The sequence below is a fragment of the Vanessa tameamea genome, chromosome 22, assembly GCF_037043105.1.
Source record: "Vanessa tameamea isolate UH-Manoa-2023 chromosome 22, ilVanTame1 primary haplotype, whole genome shotgun sequence".
NCBI lineage: Eukaryota > Metazoa > Arthropoda > Insecta > Lepidoptera > Nymphalidae > Vanessa > Vanessa tameamea.
Window position 1 is genome coordinate 8507771 of NC_087330.1, and position 22683 is coordinate 8530453.

At 33.6% G+C, this 22683-nt stretch overlaps 2 protein-coding genes across 2 annotated transcripts; both read left to right on the forward strand.

The window, feature by feature from the left end:
- Positions 1 to 318: 318 nt before the first annotated feature.
- Positions 319 to 8785, forward strand: LOC113400680 (E3 ubiquitin ligase Rnf121). The gene is made up of 8 exons (XM_026640329.2): positions 319 to 535; positions 714 to 748; positions 1545 to 1686; positions 2969 to 3123; positions 3481 to 3709; positions 4321 to 4423; positions 4914 to 5046; positions 5537 to 8785. The coding sequence occupies exons 1-8, from the start codon at positions 503 to 505 to the stop codon at positions 5655 to 5657; spliced, it is 951 nt and encodes a 316-aa protein (XP_026496114.1). The 5' UTR covers positions 319 to 502; the 3' UTR covers positions 5658 to 8785.
- Positions 8786 to 9871: 1086 nt separating this feature from the next.
- Positions 9872 to 19971, forward strand: LOC113400679 (apoptosis-inducing factor 1, mitochondrial-like). The gene is made up of 16 exons (XM_026640328.2): positions 9872 to 10060; positions 10271 to 10485; positions 11965 to 12108; positions 12270 to 12330; positions 12411 to 12547; positions 13241 to 13368; positions 13939 to 14126; positions 15143 to 15328; positions 15823 to 15975; positions 16204 to 16286; positions 16374 to 16499; positions 16730 to 16906; positions 17984 to 18099; positions 18755 to 18878; positions 19311 to 19435; positions 19867 to 19971. Exons 1-16 carry the CDS (start codon positions 9970 to 9972, stop codon positions 19880 to 19882), a joined length of 2070 nt encoding a protein of 689 aa, XP_026496113.2. The 5' UTR covers positions 9872 to 9969; the 3' UTR covers positions 19883 to 19971.
- The last annotated feature ends 2712 nt before the right edge of the window (positions 19972 to 22683 follow it).

Consider the following 22683-nt stretch of genomic DNA (forward strand, 5'->3'; position numbering starts at 1 on the left):
ATCGGTCCAAATTTAGAAATGCTAGATGGAAAAAGATATTATTTCAATTTTTTTTTTCACAAAAATACCTTAAAAACAAAAAAATCGTTATGAAACTTGTCCTGCAGATTATTTTAAAAACATAACCGTTTTATCAGCTCTCCAAAAATATATATAAAAAATGTATAACAATTAGGATCTTATTTCAAAACAACCGAAATAAAATGACCACAAAGGACGGTGGTGGAAATTCGTATTCATACCCTGTATAACACCCGCATTATGACGATAATGTCAACAATTAAAATGTACTACGTACGTATACTCTATGCCCACTGCTTTGACAGAACATGGCAAGTGGCAACGGCACTTCGAAATCCTTAATTTAACTCATTGCGGTATTTAATAACGCTTGAAGTTTATTGTAGTATTTCAATAAAATGATGTAAATATTAAGTAATAGTCTAAACTATTTGTAAGTGTTAGTTGGATTACATTGCTAGAATTTATAATATAAGCAAAAATGGATCTTCATCGACCGGTCGACGGTAACAAGGTATTAATTAGTTTTATAGTTTTATTTTAAAGTAATTTATAGTCAATAAATATTATTACCAAACACCAAGCATTGTATCCTAAATATAGTTAATATATATATATAATTAATATCGAACTTATGACATTTTCGGTTCAAGGTACTGCTTATATTACATATATTTTTTTATTTATTTCAGTCGTATGAAGAAATGACGTCGGAAGAAAAATTAAGGTAAGTTTGTATTCTATATACATATGGGTCACTTAGTTATTGAATAAGTAAGTTAAATTGAATTTGAATAAATAAAAAATAGTGAGTATAGTATAGTATGAGTATCTATAATTTTACAGAAAAAAAAAGTGTATTAGTTCATTGTAGTTCTAATTCATATTTTGGCAACGTCAACAAAAGAAAAAAAAATGTAACTTGTTTTCTTTAAATAATTTTATATATGTAAAATTTTTTGTTTGTTTAGTTTAGTAAAATAATTTGGACAGTAAAATTGCTTTTACATTGTTTTATTTAGAATTCAAGATTTTTATCAACAAACACCACCTGTACATATATTATGTATATATGATATCATAAAATTTACCCGACAAGTATGATTCAGAAATTATTTGAAGAATGATTGTAATAATAATTAGGTCTATATAGTTAATATTGGCATTCTTAGATATTTCAATAATATTTGATTACCTACTTAAATTCTTAGAATAATAACTTATCTTTCAAGTACTTAAAATAACATTAAAAGATATATACAATCAAATTACTGGCTAAGATATTTCGAAATCTATTTTATACATAGTTATTCATAAACATGATATAGCGGAAGTTTAGTTTTCCTCTGTTAATTGCAAATTTGTAATCATAATGTATATGAACACTACTACTACGACAATATTTACATCCATTGTTATTTCTATTCTTACACAGTATATCATGGATATTTGTTGTCCTTATGTTAACATATTTAGTTTAGAACAAACAGTAAATTGATGTTTTATTTAAAATTTATTTTCAGATATGACCATCAGAAATTGCACGAGATGCACAAGGGTCACGACTCGATGCATATGACAATGGTCATTATCCTTATTGTGACGCTAATCGTGGCTCACTTAGTAGTATCTGAATGGAAGAATTTACATTACAGATCGTATGCAGTGAGTTATTATTATTATTTATTTTAATTATCTATACCAATATTATAAATGCGAAAGTAACTGTTGTCTGTCTGCCTATTGCAGCCGAACCATTGAACCAAATTTGATGAAATTTGTTACGATGTAAGCTTGAACTGCAAGGAAGGATGCTTTTTTTTGCCTAACACCTGACAACCAACTCCTAAGCCTCGAGTTACTCCCACGTGCGACAACTAGTACTTCATACTTAATTGTCAATACTTTGTCTTTTGTATCTCTCTTACTAAACTAACATAGAATAAAAATGGTATCTATCCATTATAATTCCTCAAAATAATAGCAATATTCTTATTCCTATCAATGTATGTTTAGTTAGTGATCTTGTTTTATGCAACAACAAGATTAATGTTTAGAATTTTTAGAGAATATTAATGTCAGTAATGCATTATGCCAAAATTCCTCACACCGACCCCGCCGGTGGGGTCAAGGTCCCTCGTTCATTATCAACCGTCCGCGCCTAGGCGTATGACGGGTCTCAGAGCACACATGTCCTCCCTCCAGACATCGACGGCGTCCTAAGCCGAGGTCCGGGCTCACAGGAGGCGCCCTTAGGACGCGCGTACTCTGAGCCCTTCAGTGAGCTCACAACATCCGGCAGAGTCTTTCACGACTCGCCCACCCTGGTGACGCTGTAGAGGCCACTCTGGCCAACAACTACTCCATCCAAAAAAAACAAAAACAAAATTCCTTAGCATAGATTTCTTGGATGTAAACCAGAAGCTCAAGCTGTTCCTTAGTTTATGTATTAAATCTTATTATTGTATTATCTGGTCTATAGTGATGGAGACAATGATTTTGGAGAAAATTACATGTTTCGACAAAAAAATTAACAAATGTTTATCTCCAAAGCCACACACTTCATTGGAAATAAATGCTAAATGCTTCTTAAAAAGAGAGGAGACCTAGGTGGATTTTACTCTCAGAAATGCTTATACAAAAAATATATCATTTATCACTCACGAAGCCACGTCGTGCTTACAATATCTCTTAGTGTGCGTGAGCCAATTAAGAGTAGAGACAGCAAAAAAAATTACAAATTAGATATTATTTGTTAAGTTTTCATTCAATGCCTTCATGGGTGATTTTGTCTATAGCTTGTGTTTAGAGTGGGTAAGATAATAAAACAAGGGTCTCCAACTTACTGGAGTATTATTAGCACTTATTTGTTTTTATATGAAAATCATTTGCTATCTAAATGGAACTAGGCTGCCATTGTGCTTATTACGATTTGATTTTATTCCAGCTATTTACGATGGTTGCGATGTGGTCGATACCGCTGGTGATGAGCATCAGTAACCACTGGACGAGATTCATTGTGGTGTGGACGGTGTTCACACTGCTGACCGCCGTCGTCATGTGGAAGTCATCGCAGAAGCCCATGTCTGTCACTACACCAAGGTATGTGTTGTGATCATTTTTTTTTTAGATGAATATTAAATGAGAGTAGCTTCACGGTCTAAATCAGTAGTTCCCAAACTTATTTTTCTCGTGAACCACCCATTGGCATGGCATCTAGTATTTAGCTCCCGTGGACACCGATGGACTCCGATGGACTCCCGGGGGGTCCATCTGGACCACTTTGGGAATCACTGGTCTAAATGATTATGGCTAAGTAATTAAATGTGTAATGCTGAGAGGTAAAAAAAAGGATTAATTTTGTAAGAAGTAAGTGTAAGAATATATTGGTATGAAACTGACCAATCGAGGCATAATTGTACGTAGATGGTGATGTCATATATGAATTAATTGTTTCAGATTGGTGTACAAATGGTTCTACCTCATATACAAAGTGAGCTGCTTCTTCGGTGTGTTCGGCTACATAGTTATGATGATGACCTTCATGAACATTAACTCTATATTCAATCACAAGCCGCAAGTATGGATGGACGTTGGTCTAGTGTCACTGTTCTACGGACTGTACTTCGGGGTGCTGGGCCGAGACGTTGCCGAATATTGTACTGATAAAATGGCCGCTTCTATAGGGGTAAGTATTGTTTTATTATTTATTAACTGTTTTATAATATTGCGAAATATATCTAATCGCGTTTAATTCGTGGGCGGCCGAAACTGTGGCTCTTTTGTAACAGTCAATGTTAGTAACTATTTTTCATTTTTTTTCTCAATATAATCTACGTTCCGAACAGTTTACATTTAATATAATACTGTAAAATTAAATTTTGACAGTATTCTTGGCAGGAGAGCCGAGATGGCCCAGTGGTTAGAACGCGTGCATCTTAACCGATGATTTCGGGTTTAAACCCAGGCAGGCACCACTGAATTTTTATGTGCTTAATTTGTGTTTATAATTCATCTCGTGCTCGGCGGTGAAGGAAAACATCGTGAGGAAACCTGCATGTGTCTAATTTCAACGAAATTCTGCGACATGTGTATTCCGCCAACCCGCATTGGTGCAGCGTGGTGGAATATGCTCCAAACCTTCTTCTCAAAGGGAGAGGAGGCCTTTAGCCCAGCAGTGGGAAATTTACAGGCTGCTAATGTAATGTAAAAAAAAAAAGTGTTCTTGTATTGAGTACAGTATATTTTGATTTAATGGGTTGTTATCATGTTGTTACATTATTCCTTTTTCTGTTTCAGTATTACACAAAAGAAGGGATGCCGACTCGACACTTAGAGAGCAATGTGTGTGCTGTCTGTGGCAATAAGTTATTGGTTGATGTTAATGAGGAAGGCGTTTTAGGTACATACTGTTTATAAAATTGCAACTATATAGTTTGTTATGAAGAAATAATAATCATTTCTTACATCGTCAATGCTCCACCAATCTTGGCAACTAAGATGTTATGTACCTTGGGCCTGTAGTTTCGCTGGCTTACTCACACTTCAAATGGGAACACAAAAATACTAGGTATTGCTATTTGGCAGTAGAATATGATGAAAGGCCTCTATTTATCAATGAGTATTAGGTACTGCGGATGCTAAGTGGATTATTGATAAGAATTCTAAGTCATATCATGCCATAATCCGATGTGAAAGCATTCTGACTCACATAGAGGTTAGGCACCGGTCTAACAACTTAAGGTATAAACTGAGTCATGGTCCTAACACTGTCAGTTTCATTGTTCTGAGCTTATGGGAAATGGATGGATGGTTACGCGTTAATATATCTCTTGCGCAGATGGATATTCTTTCCCAGGGAGACCTAATCATATTTAACCATTTGATTGCAGAAAATACATATAAACTGACCTGTAGTCATGTTTTCCACGAGTTCTGTATCCGAGGCTGGTGCATCGTCGGCAAGAAGCAGACCTGTCCGTACTGCAAGGAGAAGGTGGATCTCAAGAGAATGTTTACTAATCCGTATCCTTTATAATAATTACCAGATATTTTAGTGACAGAAAAATGATTTTCAAATTCTACTTCGCTTTTTGTTAAATTACCGACCGTAACCGGTTATAAATAATCGTAAATTAAGTTGGCCGGACTAAAGTAAGTCACTGCCAGTTGCTCACAACATTTAAAGAACAAAGTACGAAGAATTAAAACAGACATTTTGTAGATTTTCTTGGAGCACATTAGTACCGAAAAGTGCGAATATTCCTTAGCGATGCAACTGCCTTCGTCAACCTTACCTTGGTTATTTGTACGTAATTGTTAAACTATCTTTAATTGTATAAATTCACATAATATTTCTGTGAAATTCAGAAATCTCCGGTTTCCAAGTTACCGGAAAACAGTTCCTCTTTTATAACAGGTAAAAAATATACGTGTAATAATTACGTTTATGTATCCTGTGTGATCAATGAGTATTACGATTACGATACGAAATGATTCCTGAACTAAATGTCAGTTGGGACCGACCACATATTCTCTATGGACAACTGCTAGATTGGATCAGATGGGTGATTGCCTGGCAACCGCTGGTGCTCTTCCTTGCTCAAGGCATCAACTGGCTCTTTGGACTTGAATAACACGGCATATCACAAGTATTTATTCGCTATGTGGACACTTAGATGTTCTTGTATTCGAATGTGTGGTGGGATTTTGAAAAGACGGTAGGTAGCCTTACCGTCCGTTGAGCTACCAGCTCCTTAAAGTGTTTGTCTGTGACATACTATACGATGTATGACCAAAATAGTACTGGCAGGTATTTAATTAATTCTTGACATAATTGTGACATCATTTTACCTCAATACATTTTTTTTAATTTCGGTGTTGTTATATTTTTATGTTCGAAGTGATTTCTCGTCAGATACATAGTATCGATAATTATTATCGAAACGATCAATCTTGCCTCGAAGTGTATAAATAATTGTAAATACACTTTAAAAATTAATTTCGATTCTCACGGATTTAAATGAAACAAATTATTTGTATTTTATTCGCTTGTAAAGTTGTGATTCTTATGTAGTATTACTGGTGTTAAGGCTTAGTGCCCGTCTGGCTGGGGAGCACTCACTAATCAGTTATTCTTAATAAATTGATTATATTTTCCTGCCGAAAAACGTTCTCTGTACCATATGCAAGTGGAAAACAGGGGTTACAATCAGGGATCAAATATTGATAACAGGGATTCACAGCCGGGGTTGAACCGGGGTCTGACTCCGATAAACTACCACTAATCCTGGATTTTGTTTTTTATCCAGACGTTCTGGGTTACACTGAGCTTTACCACAAGATAATTGGTATAAATTGTATAAAATGTAAATATTTTCTAATATCTTCCAATAATGTTTTCAAAATGTTTTCAAGCAACTATTTAACGTTCGTCTCTCGAAATATAAAAAAAAAAAATGTTTGTTATTATATTTCTTTAAAATTACGTTAATATTATTTTTATATACAATTATTTTGGCATAGACAACTTTTGCATAGCTTTGGATTATAAAGCGTTTATGATCAAATACACTTGTTTCACCGAGCGAAGCGAATTGATTACGCAAACACAAGATTTGTCTGATATGAATTTATTTATAGCATTGCAGATAAATAAATCGTTATTTATTTCCTTAATTATTCCTTTAAATATAGCAATGTACTTTTAAACAATGTGTTTGGTAACATCCTACATATTAATATAATGTTAAGCATAATACGAATGTTAGCATTTATTATTTATCATTTTATTAAATATAAGACAAACAATGTACAATTACAGTTCTTTTTATATACCTACTTTGTGTATTTAAGAATCTACATACATATATATATACAAGTAATAAAAACTGTAAATCTGTTATGCTAAATTATTTTAAAGGATTCGTTTTTAATTTTTATAATATAGTCTGTATATGGAAACAATCAATGAGTTCCAAAAATTATCCTTAAAAGGGTGAATGGTCCTTAGGCCAAAGGCCTGGCTTCTTTTTTTTTTTTTTGGAAATTTTCTTGCTCTCACCTTTTCTCTCAGTCTGTTTAAATATAAACTGGCGGTCAAATTCCACCGTTGCGAGACCCGCCACATTGAATTTAAGCTGAAATAGTTTATCACTACTGTAAATGGAAAAGTTCGTATATAAGTATAGTTTACAGCACAGCGTGAAAATGTATCTGTTTGTTGCGTTCCACATGGTTTCCATGGTAACCAATTCATAAAATAAATTCTAATGCATTTGATTTTTAAAATAAAAAAAAAAAATGTTTACATACGATTTTTGTGCTGACGGTACTGTTTCGCTAAATTATACAGTTATATTGAACTTTCGTGAAGGTTAGAGCAATAGCATTTCCAAAAAAAGTTTATGCTTGTTTTTACTTAAGACCCGACTACGTTGTACGGATGATGTTTTAAATCTAAATAATTAAATAATGTTTTCTCATTAGTCCGAGAAAATAAGTCTTCGATGAATAGTCTTTATACTGCGATTTACTAAAATCGCGCTTTAAGTTTTAGTTTTTAATTTATGTTCATTATCTTTAAACAAACCTTAAGACGGATAAGTAGCTAATGCTTAAGCCTTAATCGATGGTAATATATCTCGCAATGATGATGATGTCGTCTTTAACGATTTCGGCTGCGGCAGCTAATCTCAAAGGAGACCAGCCAATTATGCAGGGCGTATTGTGCATAAGTTTGTGCACAAACACAGGTGCACTCTTTATTCCATGGCTCTTTTGATCCAAGTAAAATACTATAGTTATATAACCGAAAAAGTCATGGTACAATACGTGCATCTTTGTGCCTCATTTGTGCTTATAATAATTGGACTGTATTGTGCAAAAATGTAATAACCCACAGAACTGTACTTGGTGGTAAGGCTTTGTACAAGAAAATTGGATAGGTACAACCCACTCAATGTATATTCAAGTCGTGCTGTGAAAGGTTCCGATCACGTGGGCTATTCCGTCCGCCTAACTATGACGTAAAATATAAAAAAATGTAGAACATAAATACGGAGGGAAAAAAATACATGTTAAGATTTAAAAGCCGAAACCATATTTATAATGACAGTAACCCTGTTAAATTAAATATGTATTTAACTATGGTGTTATGAATATTGTTTCCATCATCAGCCCATATTCGTCCACTGTTGGACATAGGCTTCTCCAAATGCACGCCACTGTGGTCTTTCTTCGGCAACTCGCATCCAGCTCCTGCCAGCCGCCTTGCGCAAATCGTCACTCCACCGTGCCTGAGGACGTCCTACACTACGTTTGCCGAGACGCGGTGTCCACTTTAGAACACTAGAATATTGTTTTAAAGTACTAAAATTACAAGGGCTGTCTCTTATATATTAACAATTTTTTCGGAATCTCTTTGGGTTGGTACATTTTTGCACAATACGGTCCAATTAATCTCGTGCTCGAAACCTACACTTTTCGGATAAAATTGTCTGCCTTATGTTTGAGTTGATTAAAGTTTTATATAATGTCGAAGTTAATCGATTCAACGATTCACGAGAATCGACTAACGTTTCGTTTCCCTAAAGTCATACCCGATGAGTTATAATATATTATTTGTAAGTGAAAATTATGTGTAGTATATTATATATCGCGTTTTATATAATATTGTATGAATGTATCTGTAATTTGTGTGTTTTTGAACGAATCGATTTGTAACTATTTTGTACAAAATAAAGTTGATTCAATATTTTCGTTATTCGATTGTTTTAATTATTCCCTTTACAAATGATCTTATGTTTGTGTTTTTCGTGTGTTATTATGGATATCTACAATCGGTTCAACGGAGGTCGACTATTTCAAGTCAAACTTTTCTAAGCCAAAAATCAAAAATCATATACAAAAATCTGACTTCTCTTTCATTCATTTGTATTTCTCGGCCTTTAATTTGTATATAATGATTGGAGTATTGAATGTACATCGAAGTAAGGTATTTTTTGTTACGATTATTAATAAATAAATTACTTTTAAATAAATATGTATTTCACTCCATTTAATTTTTAACGAAAAAATAGTTTAGCAGAGATTATTTAACATGCATCCCTAGAGGGGAAATAAAACCTTTGTTCCTTGTTTGACCTGAATAACCTTTGTTATTCAAGTTAAACACAGATTTAAAGTTGACTAGATACGTCAAGCCGTATTATCATTATTTGATACTTGCGAGAAAAGATATTAGAGAGCGTGGCTCCTTTTTGGAGCATTTGTGTTCTGCCCTACTGCACATCTGGGAGGATATATGAAAGTTATTAAACATGGTGACATTTTTATTGTAATGCTAAACTGAAAAAAACGAAGGTTAAAGTATAAAATATTATTGTATAATAATCGCACTTTGCAGTTTCACGTGCTTTTGATAAACCAAGCGTGAATTTCATATGTTTGTACATTAGTCTTCATAAATTTTGGATTTATTAACAAGGATGAGAATTTCATCTGATAAAAAAAAATGTTACTTGTGAAAACTGCTTCCAGTGTCATGAGGATTAATTTCAAGGTAGAACGAGGGACGTCTCTCATAAAGAGTTTAGTTTTTCGTGTACTTAATGTGTTATACAGTTACACTATTGTTTGGTATATTTCAATTCGATACTAAGTATTCTGTTTTTTTAATAGTTTATTAAATATCCGGCTTGTATCATTTATGATTAAATCAATTTAATATTTATTAGTCCATTTTACAAACTTCTTTCTCGCAAAAGAAAAATATGTCATTCGCACGAGCTTCTGACAGTTTCCATCGAGGATTCGATTTTTTAATTACCGTCGAAAAATCATAGAACTTACAAATTTCTGTCATTTTCAAAAATTATGTGAATCATTTTTTTAATAGATCAGTAAAAATTAAATTATAGTATAATATTATCTAAAAATTAAAACACAATGTTGAGTTGTCCGTTTAGATGCTGCAATCACCTTCGCCGTTTCAATGCTGTGGTCAGCAACAATAGCCTCGAAGTCGCAACTTACTTAGGTACGCCTCTTAAGACCGAAATAATATTACAATAAACTTATATAAGAAATGGTTGACATTTATAAATTAAAGATTAATTTGTTTTCTTGTCTCAAATATTGTCAATTTCAGAGAAACTACGAGTATCTTAATCCCCAAAGAGTAGAAAATATATAATTTCAACGTTTTTATAACTTTCTCGTAGTTATGTGAATTATAATAATATTTCAGGACAAACAAGGAACTATAACAAAGATAAAGGGAGTTGTTGTAAAGATGTAGCTCAAACTGAGGGTAAATCGGTCGAACAATGGCCTAAGAGTGATCCACCACCTCCGGCGTGGCGAAATGAGTGTCCCAGAGACCCACAACCGCCGAACTACGACCCATACAGGATCAAAGTTCCAGATGTCGTGGTTCCGCCCTTGCCGCCCAGTAATGCGAAGGTATTTATTTATTTTGAAGGTATATTTGTACCGATTTATTTTTGGATGTATTAAAAAAAAAAAAATTTGTAGTAATGTTTATTTTGTGGCATCTTTACCTTTAAAGCGTGCGTTAAGTGCGTTAGACGAAATCAGAGCCCGTAAAATTAAGTATCTAATGAAATCCAGCTTGTGCTTTCTTCATCAGTGGACGGGTGTCGTGTTCACTACCAGCCATTCCGGAGGAGGACGCGATCATCAACATGCTGGTTATAGCCACTCAGGAACTGATCCACATCAACAGCACCGCGCTCCACAAAGTTCGGAGGAGCAGCCTGAAAAACAAGAGGATCCTACTAGCGAAGGCTTTTTTGGATATTTGAGAAGCCTATTCGGTAGAGGCAAAGAAAAGTCAGGAAAGGATAAGATGTCCATGATTGGTGAATTAGGAACGCACTAAATTCTTTACAATACATCATATTTTGGTAAGATTAAAGTCATAGTAAAATAGATTCTTTATGAAAACGGGACAGAAAATGGATTTCGTCAAACGCACTTAAAGTCAAAATAAATGAATGTCGTGTATACATATAATTCTTTGGCAGGAAATACTCAGCGAAGATTCAAGAGAACTCTTCAATAGTGCAGAAATCAATTTTGGTAATAATGCTTACCGAGGGATGCAAGATTTATTCCATAATTCGTCAATCATCCATCCCGATTACTGGAAGGAAAAGCAAACAAAATTGGCCAAAATTTCGAATGAAGTGCAAGATCCGTTGCCCAAACTTGGATATCACGGGAAACAAAAATATAAATACGCATTTCACGAACCCTGGAAACCACTCGACAGAATTACATTACTTGCACAAGCGGAAAAAGACGAAATTGGAGAAACAGACGACGTGTCAAATTTTGAAAAAACTAATGAGCAGTTAACTTAAACGGGCTCTGATTTTGATAAAATTATTGTAACACAAATTTAGTCCTTGATACAAGATGGTGCATAATAAACAATAAATGTTTCAGTGAAAATGTTTCCTTAATTCCTTGTTTACGATAAGTCCTAAAGTTAGTCTAAACGTTTACAATTCGACTATAACTGTCCGTTAGGTTCGTTTGTGATTTCTTTCAAAACGTATTTCTATTATAAATAATGTTTGTTATTAACGTGGTCCCGTTTTAATTTCTTTTACGCAATAAAATTAGATTTTCTCACAATTATATTTCATTGAATTACGATGAGGTCATTATCATATGTATTCACACGTGCATGCTTTTAAATTTCAATCCACATAAATTGACAATTTAGTTACTTATACAGTTAAAATTGCTATAATTTTTTTATGTGGATTTTTCATTTGATTGGATAACAAATTTGGTAAACCTAATAAGACCGTCAGAAGAAACTTTCGCCCGAATTCAATTCAAACGTTCAAAGACGAAACGTGTAAATTCGTAATTATTAAAATATTCCGAATCATCTACTAAATCTTGCAGCCCATGATAGACTGTGCTCGCACGAAGGGTCCTTGCTCAGTGAAGCCACCACCGGAACCACCCGCATGTCCACCACCACCACCCAAACCATTCCCTTGGATCTACGTCTGGTCTGTTGCTTCATTCTTTGGTATTATGGGATTGGTAAGTTGAAAGAAGTGAAAAAGAAAATATATCTAACATTTTTGAACAGAGAAGTATTTGTTTCATACATTTTTTTTGTTTGTACAATTTTTAACGTTCACACGCCTTAACATTAATTCACGAGCTTCATAAATGTAATAAAATATTTTAATATCCTACAGATTTATAAGTTGTATTTATGGCAAGAAATGAGAATTAAACTTGGTGACCATACTTCTAAGTGTAAGTATAATGCTTAAATAATTAAAAGATCTTTATCTGACAAGAATAAAAAAAATACAACTGTTTATATTTTAAACTAGGGCGCCCTCGACGAAAAATTAAGGCACCTTTCCACTGCAAGGATTTACCAGCCTGTGTACAGTATCTGATAGTAGGCGCCGGAGCTGCCGGATGGGCCGCTTACCGCGCGATCATGGAGCACGATAAGACTGCCAAGGTGATTAACAGAAACTTCAGGAAGAAATAACTCAAAACCCTACATTTTTTTTACATTATATTAACAGCCTGTAAATTTCCCACTGTTGGGCTAGACACATGCAGGTTTCCTCACGATGTTTTCCTTCACCGCCGAGCACGAGATGAATTATAAACACAAATTAAGCACATGAAAATTTAGTGGTGCTTGTCTGGTTTTGAACCCGAAATCATCGGTTAAGATGCACGCGTTCTAACCACTGGGCCATCTCGGCTCAACTCAAACCCTAACATACATCATTCATAACAAAATGATCAGATTTTAACTACCTATAATTAAAACAGAGTTGTTCCTTTGGAACGATGCCAACTTTACCATAGCGTAAATATCTTGCTTTAGTCGCGTACATCAGTATAATATCATTGTAATATTATTCTATCTTTGTCACGTTTTTCGTTTTTCACTTTTTTATGTCAGCTCATTAATTTATTGTACTACAATGAAATGGATTTTGTCTTTACTATAAGAAAATTAAGAAGTAATTATAAGAGAGTTCTGACTTACTTAAAGCAAGGCTTCAAATGAATGAATTTATAGCTTAGCTTTGCTTTCGTGTGATTGGTCTTATATTCTCAAGTAAAAACTTAATCCACATTTATTAGCTAAGTATGTAGAGTCATAAAAAAGTTTCATATTATTAATATGACTGTGTAGGTTTTCTTCATAACTAAAGAAGACTGTCTGCCGTACATGCAGCCCCCAATGTCTAAACACATGTGGTGGAATCCCGAACCACCTGACATAAAAACTCTCAATTATATCGAAGACGGTAGGCGACATACGTAAGTATAGAACTTTTATAGCCGAAGTATTAGTTGTTTTGACAGTTAATGCTCGTGTAATACTACCCAAGGGATACATAGAGTACGAAATACACTTAAGAGATTTTTTTTACAAGTTACAATAATAATAATTCTCTCTTTTGTTGACGAGTCAAGAGCGACTGTTCAACGTATTCCCCGGGGTAAGTGTGAAATAAAATAATAAGTCGACAATACTTAAATCGCAAAGTATATTTGTGCCGTAAACATATTCGACTCTAAAATTTTTGGAGCTTAGTAGCGCCATATTGTACAGTATTGTTCTCATACATACGTTGGGGATGTAAAATAAATACTTGGAATGTTTTCATTACAGTTTGAAAATTGAAGTATACAATTAATGCACCAAAAAATAGGGATAATAATTATTAAACATAGCATAATTCGAATTGTAAATTTTGATGCAAATTATCACTTGTCAGATATTTTGGTTTTAGAAATTAAAAGTTTATCATCAGAAGAATATTTATTTATTTGAGAAAAAAAAACATATCGTTTTATTGAATTTAATATTTGAAAATTTTGTTTCAGGATGTATTACGCGGATTGTGCATCTTTTATGGACCCCATAAAGTTTTATCGTAAGAAAAAAGGTCCAGCTGTGTCGATAGCAAGGGGTTGGTGTGTGCTGAGAGTTGACGCGGATGATCACGTCGTCTGGGTGAAAACAATGTGTGGGGAGCAGCCTATATATTACGAGAGATGTCTTCTTGCACCTGGTTAGCAGTACCCTGTACATGTTTCATTGTCGGGTTACGGTTTTTTTTTCATTTTAAGCACTTCAGACCTAAGAAGAACCGGCGACGTGTGGCAAAATTTTATCCGACACATGTATGTAGATTTTCCCAAGATGTTTTCCTTTTCAGCCGAGTACGACGTAAATAATAAAATAAATGAAAACATGGAAATTTAAAGAAAAACCAAAAACAAAAGGTTTTTGTTGTCTGTAATTGACATAATACACGTACGGAGCAACGCGTAGCCGGGTCTGATAGTATTTAATAAAAAATACTTTTTAATTTAATAAATAATAAATTATTTTATTTATTATTTATACTTTTTTGGATTCAAATATAACTTTTAGAAAAATCGGAGCTTACATAGTGGATTCAATGTGTCAATCTTAACGAAGACCCGTCGAATCCGTCGTAACGAATGTCTTGAAAAGCAACAATGAGTTTTTACGTCCTTAATTGATGTTTGTAATATATCTCGTGCTCAATGTTGTAAAAAAAAGAGCATGTTTCGAATGCTAATCTGCGGCTTATTTAACTAGAACACTGAAGTCGAAACCTTAAGTTTAGAGAACAAGGACCTGTGTTGAAAAATAGGGCATTTACGTAAACTATGTATACTTTTTAAAATTTGGCGTAAATTTTTTTACACTTTTTGGAACAATAAACGCTTGTATAGTCTATGCCAATCGATTAAGGAATGAATTGTATATTCCTTAAACCTTAGATTTACCTATGCTACTCCACTTAACTACTTATATCCACTTTGATTTTACTTTCAAAGTTCCGAAAACATATTCATCGACGTTAAAAGCGCAATTTTTCTGAAAATTCTAAATAAATAACGTTGATCACTCTAAATCTCGACCGCGTTAAAACGATATCAAATATTCTTTATTTGGTTTTTGTCGCCTTGTGGTTGGAATATACGATAGACATTAGTGTACTGTCGCTGAAAGTTTTAATATCTTATTGAGTTCTGTTAACTTTTTTACCGTTAGGCGCAAAAGCAAATAACCTATCCATATTCAAGTCAGCGTCGAAACAAGTACGGGACAGAGTCTGCACACTTCGTACTATCCGAGATCTTGAGATTGCCTATCGGAAGGTGAAGGCTTCGAAGCATGTAGTTATAATCGGAGGTGGTTTCTTAGGATGTGAACTTGCTTGGTACTTGGGGAAGATGGGTAAGATTTTTTGTAATTCTTTTATTTTACATTCACGAATGATAATATTTAAAAATCATATCATATCCATTGTTTGTTGTTGGAATATTTGACTTGAATAAATGAGGTTTTCAGTTATGTTCAGGTATAAATTTCTGTTTAAAAAGCCATTTTTACAACATTTTAATTTTTTTTTTGAATAAATATTATAAATATTATTTTTTCCGCAACAAAATTTTATATTTGAACATACAAACTCATATTTGGTGTATTGGGTGAATAAGCTAATTACAGATACTACTCTGATAAAAAAATATATCTTATAATGAAAAACCACTCAGCAAAGTTTATTCCACTACTTCAAATTAGTTTTTCTTAACAGGCCTAATTAAGGCATTAGCCCAACTTAGGGATATTTTAAGGTATTCATTTTTACATTAAACTAGTTAGTCATATTTTGCTAGTTTTATTGGTTATTTTATTTGTCTATCTTCTATAAATAAATAAAATAATAGATGCAATGGTGGAACGCCACGAGGAAGAAGAACCACTAAAGATCGTGCAGATCATCAAAGACAAGGGTATTATGTCTGGAGTGTTACCGGAGTATATCGGCGAATGGGCGACCGAGAAGATTAAGTGTGAAGGCGTGACTGTTATCTCGAAAAGTAAAGCATATTTTAATGTGGCAAAATATTTTGTAAAGTAATACATTCGTAGTTTTCCTTCTTCTACTATGGTAGACTAATATAATGATTATTAATACGAAGATACGAGATTTCGCGGTTGCTAAAAAGCTAATTTTGCTGAGCAATAAATTTAATTTAATTTCTTTAACGAATTTTTTGCACGTGTTTGGAATTGATAAAACAATACTTTTTACTTGTTCCGTTCAGCCCAAGTATACGATGCCTTCGAAACTCCCGACGGACGCCTTGAATTAACTTTATCAAATGGAAATTCTATAGTTACAGATTACGTGAGTACGTGATTAAATATTTTGTGCTGTTAGAGGATACATTTATAAAAGGAATATTTAATTTTCTAGATTTCTTTAATTCAATAGGTTATCGTAGCGATTGGCACGGAACCGCGTGTAGAGTTAGCGGAACCATCTTTCTTGGAAGTGGACCCGGTTAATGGAGGCTTTCTCGTCAACACCGAGTTGGAGGCCAGGACACACTTATATGTGGTAGGGTTGTCTATTATGATGTGTCAGAAGGTTTAAGGAAAAATTTACTTTGTCAATTTTTCAAAGAACCAAAATAGTTAATCAGGTCAATAGTTCTTCATATTAGGTAAAAACTCTCTCAAACTAACGGAAGATCAATAATAATTGATTATTTAGGGTTTCCATTACGCAGTCTCTTGTTTTTGATACGATTTTTAAATTGGATTAATAAGCTCATAGACACACTTTAGGCAGGAGACGCGGCGAGCTTCTACTCCCAATGGAAGGACACCAGGCTCCGCTTGTCTCACTTCGGTAACGCTGAGGAGCAAGGCTACGTGGCTGGGGCCAACATGACTGGCTACTGGGTGCCGTGTAATATGGAACCACATTTTAAATTACACCTCGGTGAATCTCTTGAAATGGAGGTAAGATGTATTATCATTATCATTAGATTTTCTTTGTTATTATTTCTCCACAGACGTGCTTTCGGTGCCGTAGTTATATTACTTTATTTAAAATTGTTATGTTATTTTAATGTGCCTGCATTTTGTTGCCGCGCTGTATCACAATCTGTTTTTTTTACTTATTTATAATTTTGGAATGTTTAATACGAGATACTTTTAATCATTCACATTTGTGTACATATTTTCTGTGTGATACGTGGCGTGCGTATGTGTAATGAATTTATAATTTAGTAGGTAGTAGGACTTTGTGCAAGCCTATCTGGATAGATACCACCGACAGATCAGATATTCTACAGCCCAATAGCAATTCTTAGTATTATTGTGTTTCGGTTTGATTTCGGATTGATTTCCTTGTGCCTGTAATAATGTTAATATAACATCTTAGTTAACAAGGTTGGCTACCCATTGACGATGCAATATCATGAGGTTATGTTATGTATGTATTGTTATATGTGATAATCTTCTTAGGAACTAAGTACCGAATTAAGCTTAAGTCAAATCACTAGACTTATAAGGTTTTTAATATAATGGAAGGATGAAATAATTAACAAAATTAAAATAATACAATAAAAACTTGGGCTGCTGATGTTAAAATAGATCAGGTTTTTAACTCAATTTATCATTATTACATATAAAACCGACATTAAAGAATACAATTAAATACACTTGGTTATAATTGTGAAGACTCAATTTCAATTATCCAGGGCATTAAATGATTAACAATATTTATTTTAGTATAATATTTATATTTTCCAGTTTTTAGTACAATAGTTCATTATCCTCCGTCTTTGTCAAAAATTCCCTTCACAATTTCTTTATCATATTCAAAAATATTCCTTTTCACTTTTTTAAAAATGTCAAACCAAAAAGTATTCATTACATTTATATTATTATTCTGTGATTGAATATAACTCAATAGTTAAAAGCTATACAACCTTTAACGATAATTTATAAATATTTTATTAAACTTAATTCATAGGCTTACAATTGGTTAAATATTTTTGTCAAAATCCTAATGTTTATTTTAATATTGAATAGGCGGTAGGTGAGGTCGGCGCATGTATGTCTACTGTGGGCATATTCAAGCCGTGTAGTGAAAATACTAAACCGCAAGCACCGGCTGCTGGGGACGGAGACAGACCTTGCTACAAACAGTTAGTTATAGGAAAATTACTATAGCTATAGTAGTTCGAGAGCTGAGACATAAAATTAACCTACAGGATTAAATCTGGGCAAGCACCTGAATTATACTCTACATTTGCTAGTATGTGGTGATAGAAAACAATTGGTGGTAGAGCTTTTTGCGTACTATTGTTTTCTGGTTTGAAGGGTGAGTGAGTGAGTGAGCCGGTGTACAAGTATGTTTGTGTGTAGCCAATGTGACTACAGGTACATAACATCTTAGCTCCCAAGGTTGGTTATGCATTGGCGATGGCGATGGCGATGGCTAATATTTGTTAAAGTGCCTATATCTATAACCGGTTTTGACGGTGACCACTCACTACCAGGTGGCCTATTTCAGGTGGCATCCTTTTAGAGTCAAATCGAAAATTTGCCATACTGTTATTCTTGAAAACGCATTGGTGCAGCTTCATGCAATAAAATCAAACCTTCTTAAGGGGAGGCCTTATTGGTCCAGTAGTAGGAAATTTACAGGTTGTTACTTTCTGAAAGTCCTTTGGCCTTTACAGGTATAGATTACAAATATTTCAGTCGATGTTAGTATGTATTTTCTTATTCAGATAAAGTAATATGAGACAATGCCCTATTTATAAATGTAACTATATAACACGAGTGAATATTCTACAGGTCAGAAGAATATCAGAACAGATACAAGCGAGGCATCCTGTTTTATTTGCGAGACGAATTGATAGTGGGTATGGTGTTTTGGAACATGCCGCCTGTCGACGATCGCTATGGGGTAGCCACAGAGGTAATTAAAGTGTATTTAAGTATACATGTTCTGAGTATCCTACCTCTAAATAAAAATCCTTTATTGTTTTGTATTACAAGCGTGTTTATAATTATTAAATATGGTTTCTCTGACCCTTTTTTCTTTTAAATCGGGGAGGTCCAATAAAATGTTGTGGTTTTCTTAATAAATTCTGCAGCGATCTGGAAGTCCCGTGCTCCGGAAAGCTTGTAAAGCGGTATGTCCTGTGCCTCAACTGTCTCTGGTCATGACAGTATGCAATCCCATTGGATTGTGAGAGTTAAGGAATATTGAAGGCTTCTGTGTTTAAAAAATGCTCGTGTATTGTAATAAATTAAAAAAAACATCGGAATTATTTAAATATTGGCAATTATTTGCTTTGAATAAGAATTCTTGCAAAAATGAATGTTAAGTTTTTGTGATTTTTCATAGGTTCTTCGAGCTCGTCCTACGTATAAGGACATCAACATGCTGGCAGAACTCTTCGGATTCCCGGAGACCCAGTGCGACTACCTCAGCGAGGCAGAACTTAAGGAACCAGGGCCTTGTATTCAAAAGTAAGGGGATTTTCATTCGATTTATGTTTAAATATCAGCTCAGATAATATTTTTATCTAGATTACTAGTATTTCAAAAGATAACAAAACAAGTGCTTTTATATAATTCGGTCAAATATGACTTACATATATTATGACCGGTGATTAGATGCCACATTGGTTTAGTGTCTAGAACGCGTAAATTTTAAATCAAGTTTGTGGGTTCAAAGCCCAGCACAACTGAGTTTCATATGATGGTAGGAAACTATTTGAGGAAACCTACACGTGTCAAATAATATTCTATCATTTGTGGACCCAACAGAAAAAAATGTACTGTTTGCCGTACATTTTAATAAAAAAAAAAAAATTGAATAAGATGCAACATTTCCGCCTAATTTTAAAATAAATGTTTTTTTAATGTAACTAGTCTATACATATCATTTCTTTTTCTAGCCGGAGATTTGCATAAAACGAAATTTGAGCCGGAATTTTAAGCAGTTTTAATCAAAGGCATTTCAAGACAATTTACTAAAAAAAAAAATATATATATACTTTACAATTTTGATCGACTTTTCTTTGTAATGTTTTCCTTCCACGTATTAATACTTAACTTTTATAATTGATGTAATAATTGATTAGTCTTTTTTTAACTTTGTATGGCTTAAGCAATTTTCTGTGCGAACTTCAACTTATTTTTATTCGGCAAGTAATCAAGTGAAGTCGTAAAAACAAATAATAAAACAGAAATTAATTTCTTCATCATCATTAATTATTATTATGTTTTAACAACGTTTATTATATAACGAGGTTAATTTGATTCCGTAAAGTAATTTAAAAATATCATGTAGATTCTATTAGTAGGGATTTTTTTTTAAACTAGCGGCGGTCTTTTGTGGCTGTTAATATTGTTAGATAATTGTTTCGTTAGTTTAGTGATTAGCATAAAATAGTAGATCGGGAAGTTTCGGATTTGTCATGTTATATTCGATAGGCCGGAAGGGCGTTTGTCTGTCCGGTCGTCTTGGTTGGCCTTTTCGTCGACTATGGTTCCCGGATACGGATTTAGATACGAATTATCTCACGGAGACAGTCTGTGACGGAACGGAGCGCACTGGTGTTTGCTCACACTTTTATGTATAACAGCGTTGCAGAAAGATAGTTTGACTATCGGTAGTTGACCTCGAATCGACAGCATCGCTAGCTCTTAGGTTAAAGTAATGGTTTTTGCAACAATGACAATACTATCGGTAGTCTATCGATAGTCTATCGACAGTGGACTATCGATATGCAACACTAATGTATAACATCACCTGCGAAGTTGACTAGCATTTTAAGACTGTCAAATATTAAGAGGACATTATTAGTATCAATTTCTATTTAGAAGTTTTTTTTATAACTCGCTAAACTTTCGTAACAACATTCATAATTTAAAAAATTCCATGCCGAAGAAAATTAATGAGCTAATTACTTTTTTAATTGGCATAAGTAGAACTCTAAGCGATATTTTTTTCCTTAACCGTTTATACAGAAAAGTCATCTAAAAAAATTAAACAGAAAATATTTTATACATCACGTCAAAATCAAGATGTCAAGATGTCTAGAAAATTCACTCAACTAATTAAATCTATGGCGCTCGTAATAAAACTTCTCGCAAAAAATATGGCACCTCGTCGCCTCCACTGGTGACAGAAGAGCTGTTTTTTTTCGCAAAGAGAATCGGAACTGTGGTTTACTGTGGTAATTATATTGTATAAATATTTCACGTGGTAATATTTTCACATTGTTATATTTTAAATTCCGATGGGTTATTAAGCTTTCAATAATCAAAATAAATATAAAATATATATTCATACATAAATAATAAAAATCTATGTTAATAGATAAAAAGATCAACACATAAACACTTTATTTATAACCGACTTAAAAATGGTTTCAAAGGAGATTATTATTTTTTTTTATTTTTGTCGTTTTAGATGTCAATTAAGAACCGATCTGTAAAATTGTTACTTTTTAATTCAAATGGAACGAAATAGGAAGCATACTAACCTATTCAACGTTTGGTCCAATTTTAAATTGAAGAAAAAAAAAATCGGTATTTTGTCATTTTATGTACATTAATATTATTTACAGTTAAGACTTAATTAACTATATGATGCCGCATGGTCCGCCATCTTGTTCATTCATACTGGTTGGAAAAGAGTGCCAATGGGAGTTGAACGGCGCTCTAGTGAAGCGTTGCGTCGATGGTAGCGAGGCAGCCATTTTGGATCGACAGTTACATTCAAGATTTCCATGTTCAGCCATTGCGAGGAGCACTTCAGAGAGGATTATTTTACAGTATACACTTTTCATCACAAGTAATGATTCGATTTAAAATCCCTTCATTATTGTGTCGGTTGAGCAAAGTAACACAGCAGTTGACGCGTGTTTACAAGTTCGATTCATTCAATTCTGTTTTTATCACTTACCCCGAAGCCTGCAGCTAACTCTTAAGTGATTTGTGATGAATCCGTTTCCACAATAGCGTTTAATTGTTCATTTTTCACTTTGGTCTCCGGCCGTCCACGGGGTTGTTTCTGAAGGTCGAAATTTCCAGAACGAAAACGTTGAAACCAAAAACGTACCGTGCTTTCTTTTGCGAAACCAGCTCCTTACGTATCATTAATCTTTCGAGCTGTGTCTGCAGCACTGGTGGCACCGTAGAACTCGTACTCGTAATATACCGATATTTCATGTTTTCCATTGTGCGGTAATAAGCGACGCCAAAGAAAAAAATAAAGAAAAAAAACAAATGAATAAATGTTTTCAAAACTCAAATGTACCAGTTAAATGAATTTATAAATTTGAATTCGGAATTCTTAACTAAAGAGGAGATATTTCATCAGATCAGGTCAAATTGGTCAGTACACGATAAAACGCTAATTTCATATCTAAGGACCTGTTACTAATAGCTATTTAAAACTTAAAACCTAATCGTATCTATCTCAATAAAGGTGTGTACATAATTAATAAAGGTGTGTACTAATTAAGCTAAAAATTAACCATTTCCGAAACATAAAGACCGCGTCAACGTTAAATAGATCAAGCTATAAAAACACGACAGACCTCGACACGACTCGTTTTTCCAAAAAACGTAACAGATTCTAAATACATTAAGCAACGCCGGGCGCCGACGGTAAATTGATTATCTTGCGTTGGAGTTCGCGTTTTTCTGTTTTAATTTAAAAAACAGCGTTTTAAAACTGTTTTTAAACTGCGCTTTAAACTTGT

Bases quoted from the DNA above. Each gene is read 5' to 3' on its own strand.
- LOC113400680 (XM_026640329.2), top strand. From the start codon at position 503: ATGGATCTTCATCGACCGGTCGACGGTAACAAG. The intron at 536-713 runs GTATTAATTAGT...TATTTATTTCAG, and splicing joins GACCGGTCGACGGTAACAAG to TCGTATGAAGAAATGACGTC. The intron at 3,124-3,480 runs GTATGTGTTGTG...TAATTGTTTCAG, and splicing joins ATGTCTGTCACTACACCAAG to ATTGGTGTACAAATGGTTCT.
- LOC113400679 (XM_026640328.2), top strand. From the start codon at position 9,970: ATGTTGAGTTGTCCGTTTAGATGCTGCAATCACCTTCGCCGTTTCAAT. The intron at 10,486-11,964 runs GTATTTATTTAT...TAAATCTTGCAG, and splicing joins TGCCGCCCAGTAATGCGAAG to CCCATGATAGACTGTGCTCG. The intron at 13,369-13,938 runs GTAAGTATAGAA...ATTTTGTTTCAG, and splicing joins GAAGACGGTAGGCGACATAC to GATGTATTACGCGGATTGTG.